Source organism: Poecile atricapillus, chromosome Z (genome assembly GCF_030490865.1).
Source record: "Poecile atricapillus isolate bPoeAtr1 chromosome Z, bPoeAtr1.hap1, whole genome shotgun sequence".
NCBI classification, from domain to species: Eukaryota; Metazoa; Chordata; class Aves; order Passeriformes; family Paridae; genus Poecile; species Poecile atricapillus.
In genome coordinates, this window is record NC_081289.1 from 134,488,631 (window position 1) to 134,513,409 (window position 24,779).

At 38.4% G+C, this 24,779-nt stretch overlaps 1 protein-coding gene across 1 annotated transcript in view; it reads left to right on the forward strand.

The window, feature by feature from the left end:
• The first annotated feature begins 681 nt into the window (after nucleotides 1-681).
• RANBP3L (RAN binding protein 3 like) overlaps nucleotides 682-24,779 on the forward strand; it is a 33,122-nt gene continuing 9,024 nt past the window's right edge. The window contains exons 1-13 of the mRNA XM_058826487.1: nucleotides 682-1,051; nucleotides 10,158-10,216; nucleotides 10,482-10,518; nucleotides 11,072-11,149; nucleotides 12,188-12,262; nucleotides 14,020-14,094; nucleotides 14,738-14,862; nucleotides 15,356-15,459; nucleotides 19,736-19,820; nucleotides 21,264-21,363; nucleotides 22,466-22,596; nucleotides 23,525-23,645; nucleotides 24,182-24,324. Coding sequence (XP_058682470.1) covers nucleotides 808-1,051; nucleotides 10,158-10,216; nucleotides 10,482-10,518; nucleotides 11,072-11,149; nucleotides 12,188-12,262; nucleotides 14,020-14,094; nucleotides 14,738-14,862; nucleotides 15,356-15,459; nucleotides 19,736-19,820; nucleotides 21,264-21,363; nucleotides 22,466-22,596; nucleotides 23,525-23,645; nucleotides 24,182-24,324 — 1,377 coding nt within the window. The 5' untranslated portion in view covers nucleotides 682-807. The remainder of the gene's footprint in view (nucleotides 1,052-10,157; nucleotides 10,217-10,481; nucleotides 10,519-11,071; nucleotides 11,150-12,187; nucleotides 12,263-14,019; nucleotides 14,095-14,737; nucleotides 14,863-15,355; nucleotides 15,460-19,735; nucleotides 19,821-21,263; nucleotides 21,364-22,465; nucleotides 22,597-23,524; nucleotides 23,646-24,181; nucleotides 24,325-24,779) is intronic.

Below are 24,779 nucleotides of genomic sequence, written 5' to 3' on the forward strand. Positions count from 1 at the left end.
TAAATGGTACACTTTAGAAGTTACGCCAACACACACTGAGTCTATAGCGAGGGAAAACCACTGAGCATCTGTGTGCTCTTGGATTTATTGCATCTTTTTTCTGTGAAACATCTGATATTGGCTGTGTGAAGACACTAGATTAGATTAGACATATGATTCTGATCAGCTTACAGTGAATTCCTGCTTTTTTGTCTTGAGTTGTTATGATTACAGGCAGTTTGACACCAGGCCTGCAGCACATGATGGCCTGAAATCTCTCTCACTTGAAGAATTTGGGGCTGTTGCCATTTAAGAGAGCAGCAGGAGGCACGGGCGAGGCTTTAGGACTTGCAGCACAGCGCGTCTGGAAGGAGGGACCGCAACACCTATTTGTGCTGACGCTGCACTCGGTTCACATCAGCCTGGGAACAAGCCCGGGTTTTGGCTAACCTTGCCTGAAATTTCATCTTCTTTTTGAAAACAAAAAAGCCAAAAACCGCCCGAGTCCCCGCAGCTCCCGGCAAGCGCCACTCGCGCAATTCCCCAGCCCGCCCTCTCTCCCCCTTCACCTTCCCGTGCCTGGCTTTTCCATGTCCCCTCCCCTGGCCCGCCCCGTGGGCGAGGAGCCGGCCCCGGGCCCCATCCCCGGGCTCCATCCCCGGGCTGTCCCCGCCGCTCCAGCCCTGCCTCGCTGCGAGCGTCCCGGGGCCCCGCTGGCTGCTTCCGAGGGCGGCAGGCTTCCGGAGCCGGCCACGGCGCACATAACATATATATGATTACACTGATAGAGAGAGATGTATATAAAAGGGTACTTATGCTGACCTCATAATGAGAAACGAGCCAGTTCCTGCTTGCAAAGGGAATGTTTTCTCTGCAGGAGCGCGATGCTCCGCTGCTGGCTGTGACAGACCCCTGCCGGGTGCGAAGGTGCCCGACCTCCCAAAAAGAAGAGACTGGCCCGGTGGTCCCTGGGCTCTGCACCAAGCTGCTCACCTGCAAGAACAGACCATGCCCAGGCCCTGCCGAGGCTCCCGTGGCAGCATGTTAGATCCTAAGGAGGAGCGCTTTACAGGTAGGTTTTGTTAGCTATTATCTTCTGCATGTCTCTTGTGTTCCCCCGGGTTTCTTTGGGGAACGGGATAAACGCAAAAATGTGCCTGGTTGGTAACAGTGCTGTGTGTAATGCAAAACAAGAGCTGGCCGTGCCTTTTTATTGCATTGTTTTTACTGGTAATCTGTCGGAAATCTCCAATTTGTATTTTCCTTGAGGAAAGGACACTGCCAGATGTGTGTATGTGGCCTCTCTGTTTCTGACAGCGTTAACTCCCCTGCCATTTGAGCTTTCTGCAGCTTTCCTAAATGCCGGGCCTGACGATTTGTGGGAATAGCACTTGCATTCCTGGCCATACCTGGATGCAACACTTGTTTTCCTGGACATTCATGGCCTGATGTGCCCTGAACCTTGAGAGCAAAAGTGTCCTGCTCTAGCTCCTCAGATTGGTGCCTGACTACAGAGGTGGGCAGGAAAATCCCTTATCCCAAAATGAAAACAATTGCTAATATTAATTACTTTTTGCAGATGATGCCACTAACCATTTTTTACCACAGGGCGTGATGAATGAACCTAAATTACCCAGAAGATTTTCAAGGACTAAACCTGATGTTATAACTGATACGTTTTAGAGATGCTTGTCTAATTTATCAGTTGACCAATCTTTCAGCTTGTGTTTAATATTGAGCACACAGTCCAATTTACTCACTGAAATTTAAGGATGTGTGAGTGTTGTTGGATCATGACCTTATTACCTGTATAGATCAATTTCTGCACAAACCCCCTGAGGGTTACTTTTGTGCCACCTTGTAGGGATTTGTGAAATTTAAATTTGGTACAATGCCCTGAAAAGAGTAACTTTTTATGCCTACAAATTTTATTGCTCTTGCATTGGGTATTTTACTAGCTTTTATAATAGATTAAAAATTCTGAGCAGTGGGATGTTTCAGTGTTCCTAAAATAAATTTTGGTTATGCTTTTTGGCACAGTCCTGCTGGTCTAGTGGCACAGTTACTTCTGGTATGGTATCACTGCTAGAATTACACTCTAGTGATGAGACTCTCAAAAATATTTTCTTCACTCTAATGTTTGAAATGAAGCCAACTGGGTTACATTTCTCTAGAAATTATGCTACAATATTGCTGAGATAGGGTAATTTTTATTGCTATTTTAATGCCTGTTGATGTTATACCCATATTAAGGTGAGAACAGTGCTCTACAGAGGTGAGTGGGTGTGACATATGCTGTATTTATAAACACTTCCACAGACTGTCAGCTCAGTTTCCACAGCTGAAGAGAAGTAGTTTAAATTTTAAATCTCATCTCTCACATGGCATGCTAAAAACCACAGTGGGAGCTCGGAGTATTAGAATGGAATTTTTTGGCTAGAAGAACCCTTTCCACCCTAATCCCTATCTGTATTTAGAATCTGTAGCATTGAGAAGAGTGACTTAGGAGAGGATGAACATATCTTAAAATGTTAAGAGTCTGGTAATGTAGGACTGTGCCTGCATGAAGAATCCTTGCTCTCATAACTGGTGTCACTGATGACAGGGAAATAATTTATGTGGGTTATGAACTATTTGTATAACAAAGAGTGTGCAATATTGGAGTCCCAGTAATGTAGTAAAACTGTCCTAGGAAAAGTTCCTTCAGAAGTTTTATTTTGCAGTTGTCAATTAGATGAACTTTCTTCTTTCTGAATGCAATGAAACAGAAACTTCTTTCTTTGATGATGTACTCTCTGCTGATCCAAACAGGGAGGCATTAAGTTATTTATTGGTTCTCCAAACTATATTTACAGGATGCTGTCTGAACCTTATATGAAGATAAGCACTTCCTATTTAGTACAGGGTGTTTAAACAGAGCACTGTGCTGTATCCAGCAGTCTCTTCATGGGCCACTGAAGTACAGTTGCTCCTGCAGCAAGTGCAGCCAGTGGCCAAATATCAGTGATATATGTTTAAGTTGTCTAGAAATAAAATTCACAGCAATGGGTGGTTCCTTTTTTTCAAATAATAAAAAACTTTGTCAAAGATTTTATCTCAATAGGTTTTAAGTACTTTATTTTGACAATATTCAAAATATTTTTTTCACTATTTAAAATTATTTCTATTGAGCATATTTGGGAAATCAGGATCCATGAGGAGCTGTTGTAAATTTATTGATTTACTGACATTCAGAAGAGTATCATAAAAGAAGAAATTCCATTAGCATACAGGTCTGGAACTATGACTAGGATACTGCAGCTGCATGTTGCTGTATAGCAACATGCATCTCTGATACCTTTGTGTATGGGAAACACTTCTGAATGGCACTGGAGATTTGACCAGATTAGAACTTCATTTGATTTATGACCTTATTTTATTTTCTTTTTTATTTTGAGTGTTAACAGATTAAATAAAACCCGTTATGTACATAAAATAGATATAGATGCAAATTGAAGTCATCAGTCTTGTATTACAATGTCTCTAGCAAAAAAAAAAAAAAAAAAAAAGTAAGTTTGCTTGGAAAATCCCCAGTCATGACATTAAAACTGGTCTTTTTTTTTAAGACAGCTGTCTTAGAAAGTACTAAATATGATTCATAAGCAGAATCAAAAGTATGAAGACTAATACATGAGAATCTGAAAGTAGGTTTCCAGGTCCATATTTAGAGCTTTACTTAGTGGCCTGTTTTTTCAAAGGTGCTGAGCAGTTGTGAGAGTGAATTCCATCAGAACACTCAGCACTTCTGGGAACACACCCATTACTGGGGGTCAGCAATGGGAAATTTCACAAACCCTTTCCCATACTTCTTTTAAGTTGATCCATTTTATTAAGTTGGTTGCATGAAGTACTGTTCTAGAACACCCTCATTTTGCCTCATATCTGTCTTAAGTTTTAGCAGATGAAAGCCTGGCTTATGTGGTGATGCCACTGAGGGACCCAAGGTGTTGGCTGGCAGCATTGTGGCACTTTCTCTTGGCTGTGAACTGACTCTTATGTTGTGAACTTCGATGAGCATGTTTAAACCAGAAACTGTGGTTCTATTACAGGTTTGGCAAATCCTGTTCTTGATACCTTCTTGAAAGAAGCCAGAAGGCTTTTGTTATTTTCCACCTCATTTTAGATGAAAATGGTGCATCACTGGAAATTCTGACAGATGTCTTTTTGTATCAAAAGCCAGAAACAATATTAGACATGAGCCTAAGCTTAGGGAGGAAAATATTTTGTTAATTTATCTTTTTTCTTGTTTTCACTATATATATTTTTCTTCCACATGTTGAGATTTTGCTGCCTAAAGTATTGATAATTTTCTATGTTTTTGCAGCATTTTGAATAAAAATTGTTCATAGTATTATAAAGTTTAACTCTTTGATGCTCTTTGAAGCCACTAATGTACAGATCATCATCTAGCATAGTGAAAATATTTTTTTTTATTAATTCCTGTTATTTATTTTATTTATCAATGTGAATTTATCGGTCCATGTCTCCCACTTAAATGCTAGTTCATTGTTGCTTCCTTTTCCTTCATGTGTATTGCCACAAAATTTTGTCTCACTTGTTTTTCAGGTAATAGCTATACATAGCACATATTGATTAGTGACAAAGTTTTTTCCATATTTTTTTTTCATACTGTTTTAGTGGTATAAAATTACTTCTGGGGATGTAGCAGCCAAAGTGACATTAAATCTACTTTTCTTCTCAACATCTTCCCAGATTACATGTTCTCATTGAGCTAATTTAGATGTTAAACAATCAAAATGGCAGTCTTACGTGCAAGAATTTGTTGTTATTGATTAACTTTGTTTGGTTAGAGTTCTGTGGGAACCAGCAATCTAAGCTATAACATCAAAATACAGTTTTTGCAAATTATAGCTGTAATATGCAAAGCTTCCAAAATATCCTATAGCATATCAAAGCACAGAAATTTGATAAATCAATGGAAATCCTATCATTTGATAGGATAAAATGATAAGCTGATTATAAATTTTCATGTAGACTTTGTCTGCTGTGCAGTGCTTGCTAGGATGTTGTAAAGGAAAGTTGGATGCAGTTAAAGGTTTTGTAAGTCAGTGACATTATTTGGACATTAAACAATTTTCAAGTATCATATTCTATTTGAGGTTTTTTTTCCGACTGAGAAGGAGGTTTTTGTTTGGTTTTGGTTTGTGCCATACTTTTTCCTTTTTCTTTGGTTTATTTATTTAATGTTGTAGTATGTTGACCATGGCTGGATGCTAGGTGCCTACCAAAACCACTCTTTCACTTCCCTCCTCAGCTGGACTGGGGAGAGAAAATTATGGAAGGTTCATGGGTTGAGATAAGGACAGGGAGAGAACGCTCAGCCATTACCATCACAGGCAAAAGGGACTTGACTTGGGGAAATCAATTTAGTTTAATACCAGTCAAATTAGGATTAGATGGTAGTGAGAACTAAACCCAATCTTAAAAAAAACCCTCTTCCCACCCTTCACAGCCTTAACTTCACTCCCTCTTTCCTCTACCTCCTCTGACTCAGCAGAGCAGAGGCATGGGGAATGGGGGTTATGGCCAGTTCCATCACACCTTGTCTCTGCCACTCCTTCCTCCTTGGGAATGATTCCTCACACTCTTCCCCTGCACCACTACAGGGTCATTCCCCCAGGAGACAGTCCTCCAAGAACTTCTATGACCTGAGTCCCTTCCACAGGCTGTTCTCCATGAGTTTATCTACTCTGTGCCTCTGGTGGGGTCAGAAGTCCTGCCAGCAAACCTGCTCCAGTGTGGGCTGCTCTCTCCATGGGCTACAAGTCCTGCCAGGAGCCTGCTCCAGCACAGGCTTCCCATGGGATCACAGCCTCCTTCAGGCATCCCCCTGCTCTGGTGTGGGCTCCTCCAGGGGCTGCAGGTGGATCTCTGCTCCCTCCTGGATCTCCAGGGACTGCTGGGCACAGCTGTGTCACCATACACCCTCTCTCTCTCCTCCTTCACTGACGCTGGTGTTTGCAGACCTGCTCCTCTCTTGGATTCTCACTCCTCTCTCACAGCTGCAGTTGCCCGTGTGCAGTACTTTTTTGCCCTTCTTAAATCCATTATCCCAGAGGTGCTGCCATTGCTGCTGGTGAGCTCAGCCTTTCGAAGCAGCTGGTCCATCTTTACTTAATGTGCAAGATTTTGCTATGGATATGAATGAAAGAGTTTTCAGTCTTCTGAACAGTTTGGTAATGGTGAAGATGCAACAGATTTAATTTTTTTAAATTGAAAGCATAAAAATTAACTATTTCAACATCAGAAACAAAACTTTAATTGAGATCACAATTCCTATTTTACCTTCTGAAAGATTTGGGGTTTTTTTTATTGTATCTCTTTGAGAGGAGTAGAGAAACAGTACTGCCACCACTTTTGGCATGATTTCAGGCACAGGACTGCCTGAAAATTAGAAACAGATATGCGCTTTTATTTTCTCCACTGTGTCTTAGCCCTCGAAGATAAAGGATTGTTTATCTGTGTCTAGGACAAGATGGAACAATAGTAACAATAATATTCAAAATCATCAATGTCCTACTTATTTTTTAATGTATATATTTTGTGAAGTCTCAATAGCTTTAGAAAAGGCAGTAGCAGTGGAAGTGAAGAGTGGAATGCCACAGCAAGGGCAGAGGGACCCTTACATCTCATGGACAATGCTGGCTTTTAGGAGACAAACAATCCTGGTAAAAGCAATTTTACATTATTTCTTACATGCAATTTTGGCTAGTGCTCCTAAGGCATCAGCAAGCATTTATTTTCCCCATACTTTTCCCAAAATGCTCTTTTAAATGGAAAGCAGTCTCTGTCCTGTAACCTGGGCACCTTCTAAGTCAGGTAGCTCAGATATGAGCACATTTGATAGTTCTTCTGTGCTGGACAGGAGGCTGGAGCCAGGACACCGTCCAGGTGAGATCTCAGACAAAGAAATAGGATGTTTCTAATGCATCTTCCAGGCAAGGGCCTATTTTGATCTTTGAATACAGCAAACATTAGGCCAACATATTTCTGACTCAACAGCTTCAGGGGAACTGTAGCAAGGGAGAAAGAGCCCAGTCTGTGGTGATTATTCATGTGCAGACAGACAGGTTCTGTGTCTGGGCTCTTGGCTGAGGCTGGTGGATTATTCCAGTCCTTGCAGCCAGAGGCAGCTCATTTGGCATTATTTTCTGGTAACTTTTCCAACTGCCTCTTTTATCCACAAGTGCCAAGCTGCCAAGGACTGGAGTGGCCTGGTCTGAACCAGGCACTAGCCAGCCCATGTCTGTCTGTGTCCTGGTGGTGATGATGAGGGGGAATGGCTCCAGCCCACCCCTTCCCGTTCCTCTGTCCACATCTGCCTGTGCCTGGCCTTGGCTGCTCCTGCCTATTCGTGGGACAGAGTCTGGCCCTGCATGGCAGAGGGGACAGAAGCACTTCTGCAGCACAGCCACCCTGCCAGAGAGAGGCAGACTTAGGGCAGGAAATGAAAGGGACAAATGCACAGGTACTGACCAGTGTCAAAACTACCATGTCAACACGACTGAGGTAACTCCCTGATGGCCTTGTGGTACATCCACAAGAAGTTCTGGGTGTCTTTATCTGTGGAGATCATCTGCACTTATATTGTGCCTGAATATCTGAGAAGCGGAAAATGGAAATGGAAATTTATGCTTAGGATACATATATAGTTAACAAAAATGTATTTTTAAAACCCTGTTATGAATAGCCTGATTGAGGAGTGAAGATCTCACTGATGAGCTTTGAGGAATATGCTTCAGGAATTACGAAAAGGTTTTCTTGATTTGGGTAGAAGCATTATAGAGCTGTAAAAACTATAAATAACTGTGGCAGCATCTGCAACCTCTGACTAAATTTACAGACAGCTTTTTGGCTTGAGAGCAGAAGGTGGGATATATTCTTTTGATTTACTGCAATATTAAAATATGCATATTTATCTTTGAACGGTATCATTATGCTGTAGTTTCATGTATTTCTGTTGGTAATCAGGCAGTTAGGATTTTTTTCTTTAGGAACTTTTGGGTTTTAAAATATTATTGGAATCTTCTTGCTGTTTCAGATGTAGTGGGCTTTATAAATTCCTCCAAATCCCTTACAGTCTTTTAGCTCTAGGGAAAGTTAACTCTGTGACAGAAAGTAAATTTCTTTTTCACAGCAGTTCACTCTTTGCTAATTCCATTCTTTGCAGTAGAAAATGTACCTTTAAAAATAGTGCAAGCTTCTTGAGCTTGAGGATTACTGAGAAGATGAAGGTTTCTACAGTTACGCTTTACTTTTTGTATTTTTTCCTTCATTCAGTAAGAATTCCAGTTTTGTTTGTTTGTTTGTTTGTTTGTTTTTAAGGAGAAAGAAAAAAAGCCTGTTCTCTTCAGAAAATCATATTTAAGTGATATTGTTCATGTGTGCCACTCCCCTCTAGTGAATAGAAGTGGAATTGCTCCATGTCATGTCATGCCATTGACCCCCTAGCTGCAACCAGATTACGGAATTTTTCTTCAGCTTTCAATGACAGAGAGTTATCTTTCTTTCAGTTGAACAATGTGAACTTTTTTCCTGCTTTTTCTATTAAGGAAGAAATAGGCTTTCATTGCAAAGCACGCTAAATTTGTCAGATCCTGTCCTTTGCATATACACAATGCCCAAGTAAATAGAAAATTAACAACAGCAAAACTGTATTAGTTATTACTCCTCTGTATATCCTGTCTGTATATCCCTGTTTTTGAGTAAAAGTTTCATGCTCTTTTCCCCTGTTTACATACATGAAGTATTAATTTTAACAATGTTTACTTTCTCCTCAATAATTTAATACATTTTTGTGTGGTAATCTTAACTCCTCCGTGATGGGTTGATGTTTGCTTTATTAAACCTTTGACTAATTGATACCAAAGCTTGAGTTGTTTGGTCACAGATAGGTGTGCAATTCTAGATAAAAATATCTATCCACATATTTTCACTTGGATGTTTTTGTTGAAGAAGTAACAGAGGAAAAGAGTGTTATAAAAATGTTGTGTATGTGATAAATATTCTGTCAAATGTCAGCTAACAAGGCACCAAGTGTGAGATTTCTCTGGCCAGAGGCCAGTCAAATAGCTCAGCAGTCACCCTAGTCTGTACTCTGTACTTACCAAGCATGAAGAGAAATACATGCATTTAGCTTTCCATTTATCATCTGAAGTACACAGCTAAAATATGCTCATAGTCCGAACCTTATTGTTTCTATTTACTGCACATGATAGATGTATAAAGCTAGCATGAGATGAATCCTGTATGGAGTGGTCTTTAAAAAAAGACCTATTTGTGTCTGCTCTTTTGCTCATTAATTGTGTCCTTAATTCATATAATAAATGTGGCATTAATCAGTGGTGCTGGTGAAAACAGCTTTTTCTTTTACGTTGACAATTTAGTCCATTGGAGTTGCACAGGCTGTGAAGGTCACCAGCCTAACAAAGTAAACAGCCTGAAGAAGTTGTGTGAGATGCAGGAGTAGTGAACCCTAAATCAGCATAAAATCTGATGTGAGGCAAATATATGCAGAAATATATTTTATAGGAAAAAAGAGCATAGATGCAAGATACTTTTAGTTATGCCTGAGAGATGCAGAGGTATGCTGAGACTAGAATTTGCTCTATAGAGCTCCATATGTTTATTTGTCATACACACAAATTAAAAATGACCCTAGACATCCACCCACCTGAAGCTTAAAGAGCAGAACGTATAAATGTAGCTGAAAGGCTGAGTGTAAACATTCTCTTGTTTTCCTTCCTTTAGGAATATTTTACATTTCACATGCTTGCTCTCTTCTGCTACCCAAAGATGCAGTTCACCCTTGTTCTTAAAGGATGGTAGATGTTTTTTGTAAAGTCTAAAAGTAATTTTTTATTTTTTAATAAAAAGAAATATAAAAAATATGAGGCCAAATCTCATGCCATCTAGTTAGGCAAAACTCACACTGAGATTTGGGGATTATAGCTTTTTATTTTAAAATGTGCTATACTGTACATCATTGCATCTCTGTAGTTTCTTCCTTTGTACAAAAGGATGAACTCCTGTTTGTTACTGCACAGCATTTTCAAAGATCTGGTTGATAAATACTATTACAGAATTGTTATTAAAAATTATCTCTTCTCTTTTTCCAGAGAAATCAGTGCTTGCCCAGGCAACATTTGTTTTTGAAAAGAAGGACCGTTCTTTGAAGGTAAAAAGCCTTTTTTTTTCCTTTTTCATTGTTGATAAAAACTGTTGAGAAACAGGGTTTCTATAGACAATTATCCTAGCAGTAGTATAAGATTTTAGCCCTTAGGTTAACACTTGTAATAAATGGTCTGAAAATAGAACAAGGAAGACTGGAAAACAGAAACAAGACTTAATGCATATATGCTGGACTGTTATACTTTGTGTCTCTGCCTAGAAAATGACTGTTCTATTTTCTTTGACTTTTCCATGCTTATTTTTTTTTCTAGCGGCCTGCAGAAGACCCAGTTTGCAAAGCTGAAAATGGTAATGACCTCCTCACTGAAACAGCATGATATAATTGAGTTATTCATATGTCTGCCTGTGGAAACAGTGTTTGGACTCTTTCTATGAGCAGGGACAAATCCCAGTTACCAGACTAAGATTTTGTCGGTTGTAGAGCCACCTACTCTGTCCTAACATATTTGTCCCTGTCTTCCCTCAAGAGTTCTTCCATCTTCTCGTATTTACCAGAAAGACAAGCTCCAGAAGCCCTGAAAATTGACCAAGCCTGAACTCCTAACTGCCTTTTTTTATTTGCTTGGGTCATGTTACAATCTAGCTCCTCATTCCTGATAAGCCCATGGGCTATGAACTGATTCTAAGTGCATGCTTTAGGTTCCCTGAACTTAGTAGACATAGAGAAGACTCCCCAGGGCTTTGTAACAGGTGGTGACTGAGATTTCAAAGCCCTGTTGATCTTAGGTACTGCCTTAAAGCTTTAAGTCCCTCCTAGAATTTATTTTGTTCAGGTTTTAATTCAGTATTATAACATTGTACTGATACTTCTTGCCAATTACATTATATTTCTTTTCTCCAGATTTCATTAGCTGTTCCAGAAAACGTGCAAGATCATCATCTTTGACTTTCCAGAAGTCTGACTCTCAGTCTAGCACTGGTATGACATTCACCCCCAGTCATGTTTTAATTGGAGTTCTGTATTTTCATCTGGTAAAGAAAATAATTAATTCCCCCATCTAAGAAATGTTTCTGCATTATAGGCATGCTGAAAGTCATGAAAACTTAAACATTAATGCTTGCTGGTAGCCTCGAATAAATACCTTTTTAATTAAGAATATGTTATTTTTTCCATACTTAGATAATACTACAAAAAGTAGTGGAAAATATATAAATTTTGTAACATTTTCCTGAGTTGCTCACACAGTTGAGGGAGGATGAGGTCAAGAAAGGAATTATCTCCCTGGCTTGTAGAAGAGATCAGTGTTTCCCGGGCAATCCTTAAAAATGTAAAGCAGTTTCCAGGAAGGGCCCTTCCTTCCAGCCAAGAGCTGACTGAGAAGGTCCATTAAGGACTGCGTATTGTTTCCATGGGAAAAGAACACAAATCACAGAGGCTACTGTGCAGAGGGACTGATCTGTTTTTTACAATCTTTTATTTAACATATGGATGGTACCAGAAAGGTACTTCTGAATTCAGGCATTAATATATGTACAGTGTATTTTTGTTTTAATCACATCTGAATGTACCTAAGAGGACTTAAGATAAGCTAAGTTTGGTTTACTCTGAAAGTTAAACTAGGATAGATATGCTAGGAATTTTAGGGCATGCCTATACCAAAAGAATTACAGCAGAGTGCAGGAAGAAGCTGGAGTGTTTTCCCCCTTGCCTGCCCACACTGTTTAAGTGGCAGGTCACTGTCTGTCTCTGTTTTGAACATTTCCACCTGGCAGTCTCTAGGACAGAGCTGTTACAGAGAAGATTAACTGTGTGCCTGAGCCAGGCTGTGCTGCTTGGCCTCAGAATGCTCCTGGGATCAGCAGCATAGACATAACCTAGACTGCTTCAAAAAATGGTAGGTAGCACATAGTAATTTATTCTACTGTCAGTGAAAGCATGACATCAGCCTGGCTAACCTAAAACTGGTCTTTTTTTATTCTCCAAACAAGTGATAATTTCAGTCTTTTATTCTTTTAGATACAGCTCTCACACAGAAAAGAGGGAGATCATCTTCATTTAACATCCTTCCAACTTTTCCTCCCTCCCAGACAGGTAAATAAGAATAAATATTCCTGTAGAAAAGCAGGTATTAGCTAAAGTAAAGATGTGTGCAGAAATGCTTTTTCTGCAAGTGTGTTGGACTAGTCTGGTGTTTAGATGGGAGAAAGGAGTTAAACAGAAGATAAGATTTACAGAATCCTCTGGGGCAGGGGTGGAATCTGAGTAATAAAAAACCATGCATTAACAGAGTGTGATACAAATTATACTTAAAAAACCACGATGAAGTTATGGTAATTACATTAATAGTTTGCTTGCAATATAATGGTGATGGTTCCTACAGGAATATAATTTTCTATCCTAAGAGCTGTCTTCCACCTAACCAGGGACCCAGGGAATATCCTCACTCTTAGCACTAACAGGAACAATGGAGTAATCTCAAATCCTAGCCTACATCTCTTACCAGAGACAGGTTCTTGACAGATGCTGGTGTAGAGGATTTCTAAACAATCATAAGAGTTCACAGCATTTTAATAGCAGCAAAACATGCTTCTGCAATGAAAGAGTTGTGGTTTTATGTAGTGTATCAGTTGTGACATTTCACAGGACATGGTACATGTGTGGCATCCCACCCTTAAGGGGAAGGCAGCACCCAAGATTTGTAGGTGGTCATGGTGGAAAGGAATGACAGAAGTCAGAGGTTCTGCAAAAGCTTAAAAAGTTTTACTGGTAAATTACACACTTGGCATGAAAACTGGTTATAAGTCCTGATTTCCTATTATAAGCACATGGAGGTGGATTTTGGATGAGGGGTCAAGGTGAAAGGGAAGAGAGAGAATTAAAGAGGACTAAAGAGGAGAAGAGAGAAAGCAAGAAAGAGAGAAAAAGAGATCACCAGTCCTGGTTCCAGCATCAGCATCAGTCTGGCTGAAGGCATGTCCAGGATCCTGGGGCACACACTCTGGCTTCATGGGGGTACCTTTATATAAAAGGGTTTTCCCACCCTGGAAATAAGTTTCTCTCTTTTTATGCAGCTCAGTTCTCATGTGCAGTTCATTCTTTCTGGAAATGGATCAGAGGCTTTGGGGGTCTCAGGTGGTCTTGATGCCCCCACAGTCCATGCCCACATCTTGGCCTCATTCCTGCTGTGCTGTGCCATGCTGTGCTTACGGGTGCCCTGGAAGAGTGCTGCCCGACCTCTCTGCGGCCCCTTCTCCAGCCACATCCTGCACTTTCTCACAGTGAAAGTCCTTGGCTGACTCCACAGCTATTCAGATATCAGTGACATACACACTGCCACCCTTACCTCCTAGGCTTCTACAACATGGTTGCCATCAACTTCTCACTGGTGTTTGATATCTGAATTAAAACAGTGAAAGCATCAATAGTGGACCTGCATCATTCTAGTAAGTTATGAAGGCCTTTTTAGCAGAACAGGGCAGGGTACATTTATTTATTTATTCCCATGAATTTGGGCCTCATTTAATCATCTTAAAAATGCCTAAAACTCGACCAGACAACATTGGTATTTCAATGTTTCTAAAAAGCAGGAACACCTAGTTTTAAAAGATGAAGAAAGATTTTGCATTTAAAACATTCATTAATATCCAAAAGACTGTGGAAAAATCTGCCCACCTGTAAAAACTGAGACAGTAACAGTTATCTTGGAGATCTTTTTTGGATGGGTATGTTGGAATATTGCTCAGGTACTAACAAAACATGGACAGGTTTACAGAAATACTAATTAATGGTTAAAATTAATGGTAAAATTGGGTTTATTCATAATTCAATTTTAAATTCCTTTTCTGTAGTAAAGAAGAATAACATATTCATGACCTCAGCTCTTCTTCAAAGAAATCCTGACATCATCAAAACTACAAGAGAAGGTAACTGTCAATGTAATATTTATTCACTGTAGTTCCACAAAGACATTCTTTAGACATATGTAAGACAAGAAAAGAACAACTCTTTTCTGTACTTATTGATAGGTTAGATATCTTTATGCAGCTCATAACTTACTTGTTTGACAGTGTGAATGTCCTGTGAACCCTGGTCTGAGCATCTGCTCTGACTGCTAATTTCCTGAGTGGACTGAATATTGAAATGTGAAATTCCACATTTCTGACTGAATACCTCTGCTCCTGGAGAAGGCAATGAAAAAACCTCTTGGCATCTGAAGATACAGAATTAAATCTGAAATGCCAGAAGACATATCCAAAACAAAACAATAAATATAAGTATAAAGATATACTAAAACAGATAAATACAAATATATTTTATAAGTACAAATAAGAATGTTTATGTATATAGCACATTACTGTTTTTATCCTGATAGGATAACACATTGATTTCACTTCAGAGTTGTGTATTTTAGAAACCATCAGAATTTTTCAGAATATGAAGCAAGTAAACAACAGTAAATGTTATTTAAAAATGTTTAGAAACTTTCAGTTAAGAGGCAAGACATATAGGTATGAATTAGATGTAAAGAAGTATATGTTTAAATATTTTGTCTTTGTATTTTGCAAGGATCCTTGTCACCAAGTCAGTTGTGGAATGTCATTAGACCTGCCACTTTACAGCCCCCACAAGCCCTGACCTGTCCTGAAATTCCTGTAGTATCTCTATTGACTAAGAAAGAAGCATGTGTTCAGGTAAAAAGAAAAACAATTTTACTGGAGCTCAAATTAAGGAAAAAAAAACCCCAAACAAAAACCAAACAAACCAGTGCTGTTTTAAAGCAATTAATTATTCCACTGCGTGATTTTCAGAAAAGTTCCCATGTAAGTTTCAGTGGAATTGATGTATCACTGACGTGATGTGAAATGTTAAACTCACGCTGACTGCGTTTGAAAAATCATCTCTTCTCAGCATCCTGCCTTATGTTTCTGATATCAGGGTCCTGTGGGAAAATCAGCTTTGGGTGTTCTGGATTTTGTTTATTTAGAAAGTGAGATTTTAGTATTTAAATTGAGGGCACTGGCTTAGTACACAGTTGGAGGAAGCTCTGCCAACTACCACATCTATTATCTATATCTGTATCTGTCTATCTATCTATATACCTTAGTGACTCTGGATTCTAGCAGATCTGTTAATAGCAGAAAATATACTATCTCTAATTAATCCATTTGATTTTATTACTTCTAGATATCTGAAGACAGCTCTTATTCATCAGCTGAGAATTCATTAAATTCCAAAACTGCAGTGGGGTCATCTATTACCATGAATCTTTCCAGCTCTCAAAAAACACAGTAAGATTTTGTTTATTATATTTCTACATCATCTTGTCACTTGGCCGATGGCATGCCCTTCCATCGTCTATGTCTAACATGGTACTAAGTCCATCCTATCTGCACCCACACAGGGCTCAGTGGTGTTTGTGTTTGGTGCAAAGATTTGTGTCTACTGACATGAGCTTCATATGCCATAAAAAAATTGACTCCTAACTGCAGTTAATCTCTGCAGGACAGATGGTTTCTCACTAGCAACCAAGCTGGAAACTGTTTTGGTTTGTCATCTTTCTTTTGACTGCGTGTCTGCTGCATCTCATCAAAAAGGTGCAGAAAAACTCAGGAAATGTCATTCTTTTGAGGAATTACCAATATATGTTAGCGTATTGGACATAAGGCATAAAGAAAAAAATACAGGATTGATTTGGAGGACCAGGTGGATGCTGCCATTGATGCTCTACTTTCATTCACAAAGCAGAATTTCTGGGACAAAAAGTCATCTGTGGTGACTGTGTTAGGCTAGCATTTTGTGCAGGGCAGACTTCAGAATTTCTGTGAGGAAGCTGACATCCTTGCACTAGGATGTTTCCCCATCCTCTTGACACTGTATGTGATGGAAAGAGCCCCATTCTTGGAGATAATCAGATTCTGGCTAAAAGAAAGCTTGTGTCATAAGTGACAGAAATACAATGCCAGGAAAAGACTGGCTTCTGGTCATGTATTTTTGTTATAAAACTTTGCACAAGGTTTTGCTTGGGAAACAGAAAGGGTTCAAGGTCAGCACTGAGAAGGCATACTGGTGCAAAAGTAGGCTATTAGCTCCCTCTCTGGAGACCGACTCATGAGAACTCTAGGTCTGTGGTTGTCTTGTGCTGTTAATACTGCTTGTTGATGTTGATGAGGTTTATTTACGTGGAAGTCATGAGCATCAGGAATACACCTGGCATCACTTGTGATAAGAGAATGACTTTTCAAAATTGCTAGGACCACAGATAATAGATTTCGAATGTTGCCTAATTCTTCTCCTACCCAAGGAGGGCATAGAAAATGTCAATTGCAAATGAGTCTGTGCTAGCCTTCTACAGGGCTGGGTGGACCACAGATAAAGGTTGGGATGCACAGTGCCAAGGTTCTGAGGAGGCAAGGGATTTTTAGATGCACAAACACCTTAGATCCTTAATCCTTATCAATGAAAAGAACAAAATCCTTATCAACAAAAAGAACAAAAAGAAAGAGAAGATGCTCACTGTGATTTTGGAAAAACTAACCTTTTCTATTACATTTAATGCTGTTGTGATGCCCTCTGAGGACAACATGTACAAAGCACATGCCCTCTGAGGACAACATGACAACAAAGCACAGTGGGGTTTTTAGCAGAATCTGAATGATGGTAATACATGTATTAGAAAAGCTAAATCAGTTGCTGTTGATACTTTAAATTTATTTACCTTCTGTCAGCTGCACAATATCTAGGAAATGACTGGTGAATGACTTTGTCTTGTGAAATAGAGAAATGCAACACAGTGATTCAGTGCCAACAAGTTAACTTAAAGGTACTTACGGTATTTCTTTCCCTTGTCTTTTTTTTCCACAAACACCCTGCCTGGAGTGTTTGTGCCTCATAAATTCTGTATATCAAATACTAGTTCTATCACAGTCATGGTAAATGTTGGTTTCTTTGACAGTTGAAAACTAATTTAAATACAGCTATGTGCTTACTACTCTTCTGAGATTGAAGGAGGATGTAAGTGCCATTCTTCAGATCCACATTAAGTGACTGATGCTGTAAAAATACTTCGGTAAAATCCTTCTGGCATAGCTGTTTTCTCATCAATAATAAGAAAATTACATTATTAGACTCTGCATACATGCTGAACACTAAATGAACATTGCAGCCAGATCTCCTCATTGCTAAGAAAACAACTTTTTAGGTTTGTTTTTAGCTTTCAATCAAGGGATATTTATAAAAGAAAACGAGAGAGCTGCAACAGCAGGGATTGCTTCGCCTGCAGACATCTCTCTCACTTTTGCTCCTCTTCCACTTCTTCATGTCTCAATTATATGATTCATATGAATCATATGAAAGATGAGTGAAAATATCTTGTTATCCATCTGCAGTTGCTGCAGCTGTCCATGTTCTATGAAGCCACTAATTTTAATTTCCTGGGTTGACTGTAATAATGAACTGGAATGGAAAAAAACTCAGTTTCTTGATTCTGATTAGAAGCTTGGAAAGCTTGTGTCATAAGTGGCAGAAATACAACAGTGGGAAAACACAGGCTTCCAGTCACATCAAGTCAACGTTGCACAAGGATTTGCTTGGAAAACTGAAAGGGTTTGAGGCCATTACTGGAACTGGCAGCTACTGAGACCTTTTTGGACAGTCTGAGAAGGCCAGTACCTGAATTTATTCCCCCCCCATAATCCCATGTGAGTGCTTTATCCATATTTCTCCTCCTGTTGTTCCTTGTTAGTGATCATTCCCTGATATGAGTGACTGTGTTTTGTATCTCCATGACAATGCCATCCCTGAGGCAAGGACACTTTGTGTCCCTGACAATGCATCCCTGGCAAGAACACTTTGTTCTTGCCATGCAGCAACATAAGGCTATTGAGGTTTTAATAACATTTTAAGGCTGGCACTTCCAGTTAACTTTCTCTTAAAAGAAAGATCATGTAGTGATTAATTTTTCTTACATTTCTGAATATAATCAAAACTATTTCCCACATTTTTCCTTAAAAATAAGCCTCTAATTCTTTTGGGGCATTGTCCTTAAGCTGTTCTTGGAGCAACCTAGAAGTAGTAGCTGAAATGTCACTATGAAAATTGGTTACATTCCAGTGAATTTTAGTGAAGGTTATGTTTAAGGATAAAAAACTCATTAACACACTACAGATTCCCTGTTCATGGCCCAAAACATGCGTAGAAGCTTTCAAGGCTGAAAAGACAAGTATTTTCTGATTTCTCTGTTTTGCCCCTAGTCTTAGCAACACATCAAGCACAAGAATGCTAAGGACTGTTTCTCTCATTGAGTGTAAGATTGAGAAAGGTAGTATTCTGTAAGCCCTTCATTCTTGAAGAGATTTCAAGCACAGTGTAGTTGTGAACAGAGAAACTGTGTTTTAGAGGCAATTATCAAAATTCTGCCAACAAACCGAGTTAATTAACAGGAATATCTTCTACATGACATATGTTACATTAAGCCCTCCCAAGGGTGATAAATACTGTGAAACAGAAGTGGCGCTGAAGTATGCAGTTTGTGACACAGTATCAGGTTGCCTTCCTGCCAAGTCATCCTTCTGGAACAGAAAGTAAAAAGACCTTACATGGTTTTGCCTATGCCAGCAAGACATGCAGGATTAAACTCTACAGAGAGCATAAACAACCTATTACCCCTTTTGTAAAAAAAAAAAAAAAAAAAATCCTAAACAAAGCAAAACCAAAACCAAACCAGCAGCAGGAACAACAGGAACAACCAAAACAGCAGCAGCAGGAACAACTTCCACAAACAGGAGTTTACAAGGACTTTTCTAGTGACTTTTACAAAAAATGAAACTTGTTAATTTAAAGTGGCTACGTAATTAGCAGGTCAAATCACAGTTCTACATGTATAGAATATTCTTGAATGTAATCTCTAAAATATATTTGGCCAGTACCAAAGGATTGCAAATCTTGAGTTCTCTTCTCATTTTATAATTATATCTATGGAACAATTAATTGAAAAATGGAAACACTTTACTTTCCTGTTTTACTTATACCTCATCTTAAGCCATCTGCTATCATATCTATACATTTTTTTCAGTATTTTTGTGTGTATGTGAATACATTGCCTCCCTGCCCTTCCAAGATGTAAGGAGGTTGACCAAGGAGTGCCTGTAAGGCACCGGAGTGTACATTATTCTGCAAAGTACTGGAGCTGCACCAACTTGGAAGGATAGCTGTTAACTGTTGGTAGTCCCTTGGAGGAGCAAAATAGAACAGGGAAACAAAAGTAACTCATTAAGATTTCTGGATTAAGACACTTCCCTGAGGAGAAGTGGCATGTTGTGTTGCTGCTTGTTCTTTGTTCTTAAGGAATATCCTCAATAATCTTATTGAAATATGGTGTGATACTCTGTTCCTTTTGTGAAATGTCCCATAGAGAATATTCTCAGATTCTCTTAAAGAATTTGTCTCTTAAAGAATTTGTCTGATTACTTATGTGATTACTCTTTTGTTTTTCTTTAATGTTAGGTGAATCTTTAAAGTGCTATGAATAGTTCCAAATCACATTCTTACGTTATTTTGTTCCCACAGAAGTCAGTTGCTCAAAGAAAGAAGTGTACAAAACAGCAGCAATTCTGATTTTGTGTTTGGGGAAAACATGGTTGAAAGAGTTTTGGTTGGATCTACACATGCTGGCAGACTTTTTATCAAGGTCAGTGTACTTAAGAGCATAATTACTTTTTCAGATATTGATTTTTTTTTAGGTCCTCCTCCTTTCAAAGATGTGAGTAAATATGGTTCCAATGTCTCTTGAGGAAAAAATATCTGAGAATGTGCTGCTGGAGGGGTAGGCATTCTTACCTTGACCACCCTAGACAGACTCTTTAATTACTAATGCATACCAACATTCACTTCTGGTTTGCTATTTTTTTGACTTGAAAAAGAGTTTTTTGTCTATTCCATAGAAAGTGGAACACCCACAAAGTAGGATAAAAGAATGTGCTCCCTACTGCTGTAATAACTTCCATCGTAACTGTAGAGATTGAATACCTGAAGGGAGCCTACAAGTAAGCTGAAGAGAGACTGTTCACAGGAGCACAGAGTGACAGGACAGTGGGAAATGGCTTCAAAGTGAAGGACAGGAGGTTTAGGTTCAACATTAGGAAGAAATTATTCTCTTTGAGGGTGGCAAGACCACAGGAAAACATTGCCTAGAAATGCTGTGGATGCCCCATCCTTGGAGGTCATCCAGGGTGACCATCCAAGGCCAGGCTGGATGGGGCTCTGAGCAACCTGGTCTAATAAAGCTGTCCCTTCCCATGGCAGAGAGGCTGGAACCAGATGATCTTTAAGGTCTTTTTCAATCCAAACCACTCTGTGGTTCTGTGATAAATAAGTATAAGGGAAAAACTGGATACCAATCGTAGACAGTGTCCATGTTAATGCGTACTGTGCATGCTTGTGAGGCAGCTTAAATCCTGAGGGGCTCTAGGACAAAAAAATGGTTCCCAAGCTGAGGACTACACCATTGAAAATGGAATTGAAATTCAGTTTTCAGTTGAAGTAGGATAAAAACTGTATGCTTAACTGCCGGATAAAAGGCTTGGAAACCATCGGTTTGGGCTATGACTTCTGGCCAAGATTTATTTATAAGGTATCATTTGAGCCACTGAGCATTTTCAGGAGCCACAAGCATTTATTTAGACATGGCTGAGAAAATTTAACTGCAAAACTGAAGGTTATATAAAGTTTTCAGTCCTCTGAGGTCAAGTTTGTGGTGTCTGAGAGTTTTAAACTACTCTTCTGGGAGCTAGGGCTTGAACTGGAAACAAACCAGTACCTTGACATCTAAGTTCTTCAGTGGATTTAAATACTAGTCCAGGATCCACTCAAAGAGGTCATTCTTCTCAGAGGAAGAATGTACGTACTGATTCTATGATAATAATATTATTTTCTCTAGAGACTGAAATTGTATCATCTAAGGTAGTTTTTACTCTGAAGCTATTAAAATTACTAATCATCAGCCTAGCATGCATTAAATGATTCAATGTTCTGTTTGATAGAAAGTAATGTAACCATTTTTTAAATAGGAATTCTTGTTTCCTCTGTGTTTTTCTAGAGTCCTGAGAGGCATCCCAAGTTGTGTAATGAAGCTGATTCACACAAAGGAGAAATAACATCCATGTCCACAGGATCTGCTCATGTTGGGCCACAAACAAGTAAGTATACTCAGCAAACAAGCACAGTTACCTTTATTATTATGTTTCACTGTATTTTAGAGGATGTCAAATGAGTGGTGGTCAATAATTTTCATCTATTCTCAAACTATCCAGTCATGAGTAGGCTTAGAGTATGTGTCAAAATCTATATTCAAAAAGCAGCTACAGTTTGGTTTATGACATGTGAAGTAGACTAACTTAAGAAAGCATGATCTGAATTAATCAAGAAAATATTACAGAGTATCATTATTTAATTCAGATTATTATTTATTGCTTGAAAAAAAAATGCAGGAACCTTTATGAATGCCTTGTGGACTACATTGTTGAATTACAATTTTAGACTGTCTGCTGCTTGAATTTTTCAAATTCTCATATAAATTGCTTTGTTATTTTGGATCATAATTGTGGGACTGAAAGTTCTATACAGACAGATTTCAGGGCTTGTTTGTGATTCCAGTGTGAGATTTTCTACTAAGCAAGACATGTAAACGTAGGCTGTGATGGAGTCCCCAACAGGCCCCTATTGTGAGCCTTCTTGACAAATTTTGCACTCCTCTTCACTAATACAGATGTATTAGATCCTATGATTTATGATTTACGTATATTCTTATAAGTAAAGAATTATAAAAATAAGTCCTTCAGAACATGTGTATAGTTATGCAAAGATACAGAGCTTTGTAACAATGTTGCTCCTTTCAAAGCTTGTCCTGTGCTCTGGATAAATATTCATTGTATATGTGTCATTATTCTTAATATTGGGATATGTATACTTGGTAAAACAATATATCAGATGAGTTTAATTTGGAAAATCAGCTTCTAAATATTTAGGTTTTGTTTCTGCATGTTTCTGTTTGTCCCTTGGGACAAACCTCTGCAACTATGAACAGCCCTGTTCAGTTCTGTATGAGCCTTTTTAGTGAGGTATTTTGTATTCCTGCCTTTTCATTTGTTCCTATGGCCAAAAACTTATTAATAACACTAAAGAATGTGAGATGCCACAGGTATTACTATGGTCACAGCCTGTGTACTAGTTTTGTTATCCTAAAAATTCCCGAACTATTCCCTTTATAGAAAGAATTTCTTTTTTTTTTTCCCCCTACAGAAAGAGCTCTGTTGAGGAATGCAACACTACTTGAATCAGCAGCTGCTTGTATTTCTAAGCCAGTGGAGAAAATCCTTTTAGATAAAGTTGAAGTTATAACTGGAGAAGAAGCAGAACACAATGTATTGCAGGTGTGTATATCATAAAACCTTGATGATTAATAGTTTTGTTGTTGAAAAGAACATCTAGATCTATTGCAGATGGAGAAATCTGAAAATAACTTCAATTTATAATTTAAGTTTTCACTTTTTCTAAGCTATGCCTCAGCTAACCTGTTTTTCTCTAAGTTGGTACTTTATTTTTCATATTATATTTGTTCATTTTTTAGACCCTTTCAGTAAGTGACTATTTCAGTGGTATTTTTTAAATATCTATACAGTATACTAGCTGTAACTAGAAGCTTAGAACTGGAAGTGATTTGGGTAAAGATGGGGTTTATGAAAAACCCTTTTTTGGAAAAAAAGCTGTGTGTTATTAAAGTAATTTATTTTATAGTTCAGCTAAAATAGCAATTATCTTTCCAACCTGGCAGGAGATATCTTGCCTTTGTCTTCAAAATATTATTTTCTCAGAAAATAGCAATTATGATTTTTATCTTAATAGATAAAAAAATAGATTTTTATCTATTTTATCTTTGATTAATTCCACTGTCTTGGCAGAACACGAAAGTTTTACTGTCTTTGGAGTAGAAGTCTTCTAGTAGCAGTACTGGCATTCTGGGCTGCATAAAATTTGTAACGGGTGAGGGAATAAGGTTGTACAACTTTTGCAACAAATTTAGCTATGCTGGTGGATATCATAGATGAAGAGCTAATGAAGATGAAATAATTGAAAAAATAAACTGGGATTCATGCTGAATGTTTTCTGTGATGAGAAAAGAGTTTAGCACAGATCTAGGAGCCATTTCATTTTCAATAATAATGGTTATATATCTATATATCTACCTTTTCCCACACACATATGAATGTATTAAAAGCCGTATCACAAGTTTTACGACCATTTTTAGTGCAAATAAAACCAGCATTGGCTGGCAGTTTTTATCATGTATTTTTCTTTCAGATAAACTGCAAGCTCTTTGTATTTAATAAACTTTCTTTAACCTGGACTGAAAGAGGCAGAGGATCCCTGAGGCTTAATGACACTTCTAGCAATAAGCATGGAATGTTGCAGTCAAGGCTAAGTATGAATTAAATAATGAAATACCCCATACAGAAAATGCCAAATAACTTGTCCTATTGTTGGCCAGTGTTTATTTTAGAACATTTTAATCTGAGAATATTGTTATATTTAAGTCAAGTTGCTGAGAATCTTTTTACCTTAAAAAGTTCTCTGTGTTACAGACTGAGGAACTGGACTCGCATATATTGTTAGGTTCTGTGCACTCCTCTGCTGCACAGTGCCTTCAGCTCTGTCACCAGTCTAACAGTTTGCTCTTTTTTAGTTCTGCTTTTTCAGCAACACTATTTCAAGACTCTTTTGGAATGTTCTTAGTGTGCTGTCACTTTTTTGTACTGTGTTGAACAGTTGCAGCAGATTATTTTCTTTATGTGCCAGACATGTTGAAAGAAACTAGCATTTTTGGATATTAAAAAAATAATAATATCACTATATCAGGGTTTTAGACCAAATTAAAAATAATAATTATTGAAAATATTAGTTGTTTACAAGTGCTGGAGGAAAAAGCTGCAGCTTATCATATTAACCTTCTTATTTTAGTTATGCGAAATCAAGGTAGCTTGAGACTGATTCTCAACACCCAACTTTGGGAACAAATGGTTATAAAAAAAGCAAACAGAAAGAGCCTGTGCTTCACTGCAACAGATCAAGAGGACCATTCTGTTCAAGTATTTCTAACTCAGGTAAGTAGGAGACAACAGCTCCACCCAAAACCCCACTTCATTTAGAATTCTGAAGGGTTGCTGAAGGTTAGTTTTAGCAAATGGCCTTCATGCTCTATCAGACTATACTCAGCTTAGATGTTACATGGCTTTTATTATGGAATGCATTAGAATGGTATTTCAAAGCAACAGGTGTGATGATATGAGCTGGCCTTAAGACAGACATTTCCAGACTCTGGTTCACATACCACCAATGGAATGGGTATCATTCTAGTAATATGCTGAAATAGCTCTTTTTTAATGGAGCAATACACTGACAATTTCTTCACAGGTAGTTACAATTTTGTAAGTTACTCTGGTAAAAGGTAGCAGCTTTCGTAGCAGCTTTCTGCCATGGTTCTCAACACAGCACTTGCAATAAATTCATCCAGTGTAAGGCCTTAATTTCTCACTTGAGAGCACACAGAGTTTCAATA